At 37.1% G+C, this 10,960-nt stretch overlaps 1 protein-coding gene across 1 annotated transcript; it reads left to right on the plus strand.

Moving 5' to 3' along the window:
- The first annotated feature begins 490 nt into the window (after positions 1 to 490).
- Positions 491 to 1,555, plus strand: CAPZA3 (capping actin protein of muscle Z-line subunit alpha 3). Its single transcript, XM_032391773.1, has one exon. It carries the CDS (start codon positions 639 to 641, stop codon positions 1,536 to 1,538), a length of 900 nt encoding a protein of 299 aa, XP_032247664.1. The 5' UTR covers positions 491 to 638; the 3' UTR covers positions 1,539 to 1,555.
- The last annotated feature ends 9,405 nt before the right edge of the window (positions 1,556 to 10,960 follow it).

Raw genomic sequence — 10,960 nt, forward strand, 5'->3', positions numbered from 1 at the left:
TTCAAACCCTCAATGTTTACAAATGCAGCATCCTCTGCTCTTTGGCATTTTTCTGTCAACTGCCTTCCTTTCTTGTTTTTATTTTTACTATTTTGTTGACCCCCCTGAAACTTTTCAGCATAATGTGCTTCCAGTGGGTTTGGGGGTAACTATTCTGAGGGACTGAGGATAAATCAATGCCACTGTGGTCCCCGAAGGTGCAAAGGGCTGCCAAACACTCTCTAGAAACTCTGGGCTCTCTAGAAACACTTCTCTAGATCCCCGGCAACATAGAGATCCCTGGCAAGACTGAGACACACCACTTTTGAAGAAGGCTGTTCAGGAGGTTAAGTTCTTAAAATCTTCAAAATATGTACAGCTGGTTGGCTGGGTACCACGCTGTCAGGTGACTGTCATGTTTTTCTTTGGGTCTGAACACCCATTGTGATATCATCAACAGTTCCGCACTTCATAGAGAAAGCTTCTTTATGACTTCATCAGGAGACTCAGAGCTTGCCAAACAACCTGTTTTCATGGTTAGACATAGTAATCTTAAGCTTGAATGTTTAACACCTTGATGGGAAAGGTGTCTCATGGAATGTTTTCTCATCCTTTGAACACTCTTTATTTCAGAAGCTTTGCTTCTGCTGCAACCAAACATGTCACGTAGCGTTCTGAGTAGGAAAGAGAAAGAAAGAGTAATTCGCAGACTGTTAATACAGGCTCCTCCAGGGGAATTTGTTAATGCCTTTGATGATCTCTGTCTGCTTATCCGTGATGAAAAACTTATGCACCATCAAGGTGAGTGTGCAGGCCACCAACACTGCCAAAAATATTCTGTACCACTCTGCATCGATGGAAATCCAGTACTCCTGTCTCACCACAATGTAGTGGGTGACTACCGATTTTTTGACTATCAAAGCAAACTTTCTTTCAAATTCGACCTGCTTCAAAACCAGTTAAAAGACATCCAAAGTCATGGAATCATTCGGAATGAGACAGAATACCTAAGAAATGTTGTTCTGTGTGCCTTAAAACTGTATGTGAATGATCACTATCCAACAGGAAATTGCAACGTGCTGAGAAAAAGTGTGAAAAATAAGGAGTTCTTGATTGCTTGCATTGAGGATCACAGCTATGAAACAAGAGATTGCTGGAATGGCCTTTGGAAATCAAAGTGGATTTTCCAAATAAATCCATTTCTAACCCAAGTAACAGGAAGAATTTTTGTGCAAGCTCACTTCTTCAGGGCTGTCAACCTTCATATTGAAATCTCCAAGGACCTGAAAGAAAGCTTGGAAGTAGTTAACCAAGCTCAACTGGCTTTAAATTTTGCAAGGCTTGTGGAAGAGCAAGAGAATATATTTCAAGCTGCAGTCTTAGAAGAACTACAGGAGTTATCAAACGAAGCCCTGAGAAAAATTCTACGAAGAGATCTTCCAGTGACCCGCACTCTTATTGACTGGCAAAGGATACTCTCTGACTTGAATCTGGTGATGTATCCTAAATTAGGATATGTCATTTATTCAAGAAGTGTGTTATGCAACTGGATAATATAAAGGATTGCTCCTGGTAATGGTCTCCACCTGATTTCTTTGTGTTTCTGGGAGTGGTGTTGGTATTTTCCTAAAGTTGAGAAGCTACTAGAGATGCTTATCACTTGACAAGTGCAAGTTTAAGTTAGGGAAAAGTATAACAAATAATTTGACTCAGGGAATATTAACCAATAAGGCAAGAAGAACCTAAAATAGTTCCATAGAATGTGGCACCCAGAAGTATTATAAAGGTGGCCAGGGTTAAGGCTCTGTGTGTGTGTGTGTGTGTGTGTGTGTGTGTGTGTGTGTGTGTGTGTGTAGGAATGACCTTTGACTTTCTTTGTAACTAGAGAAGGTATGCAAATGAAAGTCACTCTGCAAGTGATACTTTACATAATTCAATTCAGTCCTACAACAACCCGAGAGAGGGGATTTCAGTAAGTGACATTAGTGTTAGATATTTCATGAAACCAACAAATACCAAAACCTACCTCAGATGAAGAACTATTAGTAAATGTGGATCCACTGCCCCCGTGGCTGCCCCTGCCCTCCAAGAAGTGGGATTACTCAAATCCCTGGGCTTTTCTGATAACTAACATGGTCTTTGAAAAGTCAACTTGAAAAGTCTGACCTCTCAAGCTTATAGAGTCAAACTCTTGTGAAGTCATCACTATAAGCATTTATAAGTGCTTATTTCATGCCAGACCCTGTGCTAAATGATTTGCACACAATTTTTCACGATTGGGCTGGCGCTAGTAGTAACTCCATTTTATGTGAGAAGAATCTAAGATTTCAAGTTTTCTAATTCGTCCAGGCACATAGTAAGTGACAAAGGTGTCTGACTCTGCTTTTAACCTCTAGAGGATGACCACTCTCCATGGAGGCTTGTTTCATTAAGAGTTGTGAGTTCTACAATGATTTAGGCAAGCACTTCACATAAAGGACACTTCCATAGGAACTGGAACTGGTGAACTGCTGTGTTTTAGCCAAGACAAATTACCTATTCAGTCACCCTATCACTATTCTCAGCAAGGTTACTGACCACTTGCCTCTGGTCTCAAAGAAGCCAAAATCTAAAGCTCTCCAATAAGATTGCAGAAGTGCAGTAGAAAGGCCCCATCCCCTAATTCTGACTGGCAGAATACTCATTCTACTTAAGAAACATTGGAGCAGACAAGATTAGAATTCCTAAAAGACCTTTCTACCTTAACTGGTGGTTCTTAGAGAATCTCAGGAGAATTACCTAGAGTATATCTTTAAAAATACAACTTCCTAGTACCCATCCTCAGATTCTGATTTAGTAGGTTAGGAAATCTACATTTTAAAAAACAATTACCAGAGATGACTCTGTTGCAAGGGATCCCAGGACCACATTTTAAGAAATATGGGTCCATCATAAAGTGACACATTTTATGTTTTCTATTTACTTAATTAAAATCATTTCTTATAAAACTATTGCCAGATGAAGGTCATGTCTACTGCTTCACTGGATTCACTACACACAGATCAAGGACATGCCTTCATCTGTTATGTTAAAAAGTTAAGGAAAACCTTTCTAAAGAAAAATAGCAAAGACAGTTGCTCTCATTGTACTGAAATATAAAATTTGAATTGATATTATGGTTATATATGTAGGTGATGATTTGCCAGAATGCTCCAAAATAGGACTCAATGGTTTATGGAACAATCACAGAAGCATTTAGCTCCCACTGAAACATGGGGTTTTTAAAATAATATTTATTGGTATGTCTGGATATAAAAAGTCACATGTACAAATCATAGAAAATGCTTGAGGTATAAAGCATTTTGGCGTCTTTCTTCTGATTCAATTTTATGGAATTGTTTTAAATATTAAGAATTTACAACATATATTAATTTGTATCCTGTTCTTTTTACATAACTCCTATATCATAAATATGGTCCCATGTCATTAAAATTCCTTGAGCACATAATTTTAATTATTTACATGATATTCATACTGTTCATGTACCATAACAAGACAACTATTTCTCTATTCATACATAATTTAATTTTTAGCATTTTATTTCTGTTATTAATTGGGGTATAGTGAATATTTCTATGCATAAAGCTTTGCCCACATTGTGGATTATTTCCCTTAAGATAAATTCCCTAAAATTGCATATTGAAAAGATATGAACATATTAATGATTTTAATACATATTGCCAAATTGATTTCCAGAAAGATTTAACAATTTATAATCCCATCAGTAGCATAAGAAAGTATCTAGCTCACCACAGTAATCTTGGCAATATTGAATATCAAATGTTTTCTTTGATAGGCAGCAAACCTTAAAAGCATACAAAACAAATTAAAAAGGTGCTCACTAACTTATGCTATATTATACCAAAAACTTTCCCACATTGATTTTATTTGGTAGTTATTTTCTTTGTATGGGGCTGGCATAGCCAGAAAAATCTACAACTACGCCTCTCTGTACCTTTATCACAGAAACAGACACACACACAGACACACACACACCCTATACTTAAACCCACTCTAGCAAGATACGTATATACGCACATGCCCAGGCATATACACACATACACAAAAAATGCTTCAGATCCTGAGGACTCAGTGCATCATTTTTTAATATTCCAGTGTTTTCTCCTCCCCATCCCACTCCCAACTGGAATGTAAGCTCCATAAGAATGGGAACCTTGTCTATCTCAAGGATCTAGCCTATTACAGTCTGTTATTTGGTAGGTACTCAATGAATGAATGAATGAACAAATGAATAAGGATAACAAAGACATGAAACATGGTAGGTTTAGTTGGCCTTAAGATTTTGTAAATCAGCAATACCTGCTGTCCCTGTAGGAACTGTGTATTCCTTTGCAGACTTCCCCAGGCTAATGTTGTGACCCTTCCTTCTAAGGCAACGGACTGCATTCTGAAGCTACCATTGGCTCCTATAGCTCTGATGAAAACTTTTGCTCTTTTCCCACTCCAAACGGACGGAGATTTCTTCTCCAACAAGTTTAAGAAAATCAAGTTCTTCAAAAATCATGTATTTCTTTCAATTTCACATGATTGTCAAAGATTTGTGTGCCCTTCCTCTTGGGGGTCTGGTCAGGAGGGCTACCTAATGAATATATCAGCTACATCACGTTTTACTCAAGCAGAGATTCAGGAGGGGCATGGATCCTTCAACTCCACCCTTACCCCCCACTGTCCCACCCCGGTCAGACTGAGTCCCTGCTGTTCCGGGACATGTCCTAGCCACAGGCTTGCCTTGAGGCTAAAGCGGGCTTCATCTTTCTTTTTTTGTTGGAACTTGGATCACAGTATACAAAACCCAACTACTCCTTTCTACTTATCATTCAGATCTTCAATAATCAAATAGAGTTCCTACTGGGCTCTGCATATTTATGAAGGTCCCATAGTTGATTAGATTTTAGTGAATCAATACAAAGAGTACTTTCAGGTCATTGCCTCTCAACCAATTTTTGATTTATCTCACCTTCTCCTCAATCTCCACATCATGACACATCTCAGATTCTGACTTTTTTACTTGGATCATTTCAGCAGCTTCTTAGGATAGAGTACTATTGTTAAAGAATGGGTTCCCAGTCTACTGCTTCCTATATTCCAGTGAAACCTATCTCAACTCCACATCAGTCACTGGTCTCCCTCCTGATAAGCAGTCAACTTAGTCTTTTCTATTGACCACTGTAGCCTTCTTCTTGATATGTTTTTGAATTTCTCTACTCTATTTAAGTTCTACTTCTTCATCATTCCTTCATTTAGCAAATGACTCCGTCCCTTTACTAAGAAGACACATGCTTTCAAAAATAGCTTCCTTTCTCTACATTTAAAAATATATTTATTTTCTTCCCCTTCCAAATAGTCTCCAAAGAAGTATATGTTCCTTTCTAAGACTAACTCTTCCTCCTGTGGACTTGATCCTAAATCCTTGATCTTTTGTCATCCAGGCTTTTGATTTTTCAGTTACCTTTTTGGTCCTTAGTTCCTCACTCTCCCCATCCCACCATGGCTCCTCTCCTCCACCAGTAAGCATACTCAGTTCCAACTAGCCTAAAAATTTTTCCCTATAAATTTCTCAGGTCCTTTCACCATGAAACTTTTCAAAAGATTATCCTATTCTTAATTTTTTTTCTGCATCCTTACCATGTAAGAAATGGATTTAATTAAGAGACTGTTATGTTATAGGCATTCTACCAGCAATTTCGTTTGCCTCATTGATTCCTTATAAGAATCATACACCTGAGAATTATTTTTCACAGCTTAGAAAACTAAGAATATTCTTAGGTAGCTTTGCCAAATTGACACAGCTGGTAAGGGACAGAACTGGGATTCCAAATCAGGTCTGTCACACTTCAAAACTCCTGCTCTTTATACCATATCGTGCTGCCTTAACTCTGCACCTCTGGCTTCCAATCTAATAGTCTAAGGAAAAGCCATTCTCAAAAGTTTTCAGTATCATAATTGTTGATTCCAATTGCCTTTTGTTAGTTATCACCATGGGAGCATGACTATTTCTTTATCCTGAAAAACATTTAATCCCTCAGTTATAACTGAATCTTAGTCTCTCCCTCCTCTAATTCCTTTCATTTCTCCTCCTCCACTATACCTTACATTCAAACACAGGCATTCTCCAAACCTTAGTTTTCCATCCTCTTCTTTTTACATTGTCACCCTCAGTCACCAAGGTCTTCACCAACCACCATATTCTTCACAATATTCATCACAATATTCATCAGTTACAACAGGACTGGAGAAAACTCCAGTACTCACAATCCATGGCCTATTACAAATAGATCTTCAAAACAGTATTTTTGATAGCATATGCAACTTTTTCTCTTCCCCCTTGGCTTTGAAACTTGTCGCTTATTTTTTTCACTAAGCACAATATTTATTGTAAGAGCCAACCTTAACAACACTTGGCTAGAATGGCTTTGCGTAAACACATCTCCCAGTTCGACTTTGACCTCCAAGAATATTCTGTTGGCACTGCTCCTCTGCTGTCCATTCTCCCTACCCCTCCCCCTCCCACATCCATCCAACCCCAGTTTGCCTATGCTCTATAAATGCAAACAAGACATCTACTAAATAATCATACAGATGACTCTAATCAAATTGACTCTGGGCTTCATTTTCCAATATTACCTACAAATCCTACCTTACAGTGTCAAAATCAATGTTTCCAGAGCTAAGCTTTTATTCTTTCCTGCTCCTCTTTCCCTCAAACAAATTACTCTCTTTTTTCTGCTCTTAGAAGCACTATCTTGCCATTAACTCAAGGTCAAAACTTCGGGCATCCTTAACTTCTTTCCTATTTCCTAAAATTTAATTAGTCATTGAATCTTTTTATTTCTGTCCCTGCAAGTAGTTTTCTTATTTATTCCTTCTCTCACCTTATCAATAATCTTTGTTACTTCTCACTTATCAAGTTTTTTAACAGGTCTGCCTTCATTTCTTTTCTTTTTTTAATCTCCAATCTATTCTATAAAGTTCTGCCAAATTAATTTTCATAAACCTCAACTGATTACTCACTGCTGTTATTCACAATCTTCAACAAACACTATTAAAAGATACCTGTTAACCAGGGGATATATTTCAAATTTTCTGGCTTAGAGTTCCAAGGTTCTCATGATCTAAGTGCCCCTTCCTCTTCCATGGACTTTATATGACTAAACTGGACTTAAACACTTCTTCCAAGAACCCTCTCTTAGAAGCTTCACCAGAAATGCTCTCTCCATTTCCTAAATGTGAATACATTTTATCTAATTCTGCCTTGGTACTTGTCTACTCTAATTTGAATATTAGATGTGTGTGTTTGTCCTATTTCTCTTAATAGACTGAAAGGGAGATTTTTGTTTCTTTAATACACAATGTAGTGGAAATCTATGAAACTTTGAATCAGAATATCTAAGTTCAAGTCTTGATTCTACCAATTACTACCTTTGTGACATTAGGCAAGGTTAAAATATATGACTTCTTTTATACTCAATTGTTCCATTTGTTAAGTGAGGGTTGAATGCACCCTTTGCATAATGTTTTACATATACTGTGTGAGCAATAAACGATTGGTGAATAAATAAATGTCCAAGAGAAGAAAGCTTCCATCAGTCTCTCACGTTGGCCAGAACTTCACAACAAGCATTTCCCAAAGATAAGAAAAAGTTCCTGAGAGCATCAATCCCACCAAATTCTCCACCTTTCAGGAACTGTAATTTACAAATGCCTCCGAAAGTATAGCTTTACATTTTAAAGATCTTTCGTAGTGTCGAGCACATGATAAGAACACAATTCCCACATTCTATTTCCCTGATAATTCCTTCTTGATGTTATATTATATGCCATGTGGACATAGATACATTAAGGAGGCTCCAGGGACAAGATTTGTCTTCCAAATTTAATCAGTTTGTGCCCCAACAGAATATAGATGACAAATACAAACTGGATTATTCAAAGAAAATATAATGAAAGAATTATCCACAAAAATATGGGAACACAGAGGAGAGTAAAATAACATTAAGGCCATTCACATATTTAGGTCAAGGTTAGGAAGTGGCCACTAGAAGCTGGAGGGAGGAGTCAATTTAATAGGCCACCAGAAGTAGGGTTATAACCATCTGTGAAAGGAAAATGTCAGTGTGAGGAAGCCCCTCAGAAAGAGATGTCTCAGGAAGAGACCCCTCAGGAAGAGAGGAAGGGCATAAGTGCTCTCCGTTTTTACTCCAGCTTCTGTCAGAGCTCCCCATTGGCAAAACCAACCAAAACCAGAGGGCAAGGGACTTTGTTAATATGGGCCATGTACATCAGCCTCCCAAGGCTAGAAGTAGGATGGGGAAGGAAAGAAGGTAGGTTTAGAGGGGCCAATGGAGGATACCAGACACACATTCATTCATCTGAATGTGATTTCTGACACCTTACAGGGCTTTTATTTTAGTAAGGTGAACATCTGGCATTTACTAAGTATATTTTGTCCTTTTGTTCATTTAGAAATGCCATTCGTTTAAATAAATAAATATATTTTATAGAGCTACATAAAAGATGTGTTTGGAAGGATTTCAAGTAATTTTTCTGAATATTTCAGTCCATTTTAACTGCCTTGAAAAGGACAACCTCTTCTAGGTTATAAATGCAACAGCTTTCCTGAATTAACTTTATTGCATAAATATAATGCTTATCATACTGTTCTTATCTCCCTAGTCACTTTTTATTCTTATTTTAGAATATGTAAAGTGCCCTCATTTTGCAAGCCCCATGTTCATGTTCCAAACTCATACAAATAAAAAAGAATTTATTGTGTGAATAGGATTTACTAATTGGACAGATTTATTTTTTTCATTCCTTAGGAATGTGATCTGTGACCCTAATAGCATGCAAATGCAGCCCTCAGTTCAGAGACAGTCGTAGCATGAGACCGAAGAAAGGGAAAATTCCATAAACATTATATGTGTTTTTACCAGAGATACCTGAACAGTATCATAATGTTTTTTAATGAGTATCTCTCATGTTCACTTCAGTACTTCTTTCTATACCTCATTCTTAGATAAACAGTCTTCAATCCAACAGCTCAAATTCTTGTGGATTTATAAAAAATATAGGATTTATAAAATTTATAAAAATTTATTTATAAAAATAAAGGACAATCAGGGCTTTTTTGCAAAACTATGATCATAGCATAACAAATACCTAAAGTTTAAGAAGAGCCTATAGTATTTGTCTGGAATTAAATTAGCTATGTCTACACTGGTAATCATATGTTTAACTGATTCTTCAGATTTCTAGAAATACTTGAGGAGGAGCCTGATCTCTAATGGCAAGACCTCAAGAAACATGAGAGGAAAATTTGGTGACAGTGGCCTTTTATAGTTATATAGTACCATTCAGTACATTTTGTTGGAACTAAATTGACTCCCAGCATACATCTATTTATGGGGAATTTATGGAAAATTTGAGTTAACTTGCGTTAACTTACTTAGCTTGGGCCAAGATAAACTTGTAACCCACTTGCCAACATTCATAGTCGCACTGTATTTGTTTTACCCGAGAATACCTCACTTCAAACCCTCAAAACCTGTTTAAAAATCTGACCTTGCTACCAACCCACCCATACATGAGTTCCAGCTTCCTCCCAAGAGACTGCAGTCCCAAGAGCTTCCCTTATGTTACTACAAATTTATTTAACTCGCTCCCAAAATTCTTTTGCAAAATATTTTCAGTATGACTAACTCTGCCTCCCTTTTATCTCCTTATTACTCAATTCCTTCTTTTAAATTAATTTTCAGAAAATAGTTCTTTATAAATATGCCTTGAAGAAAAGGATTCTATCTTATTTACTTTGGTGATCTGATTACTGAGTCTGAACAGAATGAGGGTTTGGTAGATATTTGTTGAATATGTAAATGAATGGTTAAATGGATAACTATGTTGAAGGAAGAAAATAAACTCTACTACTGTTTCCTTTTCTTTCTCCTTTTGTTTTCATTTGTTTCTTTTGTTATTTATTATTTTATTACATTTTATTTTTTATTTTTTCAATTCAAGTATAATTAACACACAGTATTATATTCGTTTCAGGACTACAATGTAATGATTCAACAATTTTATTATTGTTCCCTTAAATAGATAATTTTCCACTAAACATTTTAATTTCCAAAGCATCAAGAGGTGAATGTCAATTTGAGAATGCAAGCACAAAGGATGTCCTAAGGTTTAAAGAACACTGTCTGGGATTCCATGGACAAACAAGTTCGAGAATGTTATGTGTGCCGCTACTTGGATTCTCAAAGTACATTAATACATTAAAGGCTCTGAGATAGTACGTCACTTAAAAAATATATATTCAGTTGAGTGTTATCTGGAAGTCATCTGTGACTCTTCCCTTTTCTGCTCACCACCCAGATCTAATCTATCTGCAAGGTCTGTGAGTTTGACCTCCAAAAGAATATCTGCCCCCCTCCCTCCATCACTGCTGCCATCACTCCAGTCCAAGGCACATCCTTTCTCGAAGGAGCACTGCAGTGTCCTCCTAATTGATGTCGCTGCTTCCACTCTTAGTTTCTTAAACCCATCCAGCAAAGTAGCCAAAACAAGCTTTAAAAAAAAAAAATTAATCCTCTACTTACCAAAGCATACCAACACGTTTAATGTTCTTAAAGTCTAATCTTAAGTATATTGGCCTATCGGATCTTAGGACCTCTGGCCCAAGCCTCACTCTCGAACCTATCAACCACCACTCTCTTTCCCCCTGACCACTCCTGTGTCCACTTAGGCTTCCTTCTATGCTTTTTCTATATCAGCCCTTCCCTACAGGAGGGCCTTTGTACCTACAGTTTCCTCTGCCTGAAAACTTACACCCTTCAGCTCTTATTACCAATTTCTCTTCATCCTTCAAGCCTCAGCTCAAACACCATCTTTCTTTCTTTTTTTAACTGAAGCACAGTTGACACAC

The sequence above is a fragment of the Phoca vitulina genome, unplaced genomic scaffold (assembly GCF_004348235.1).
Source record: "Phoca vitulina isolate PV1807 unplaced genomic scaffold, GSC_HSeal_1.0 scaffold64, whole genome shotgun sequence".
Classification (NCBI taxonomy): Eukaryota; Metazoa; Chordata; class Mammalia; order Carnivora; family Phocidae; genus Phoca; species Phoca vitulina.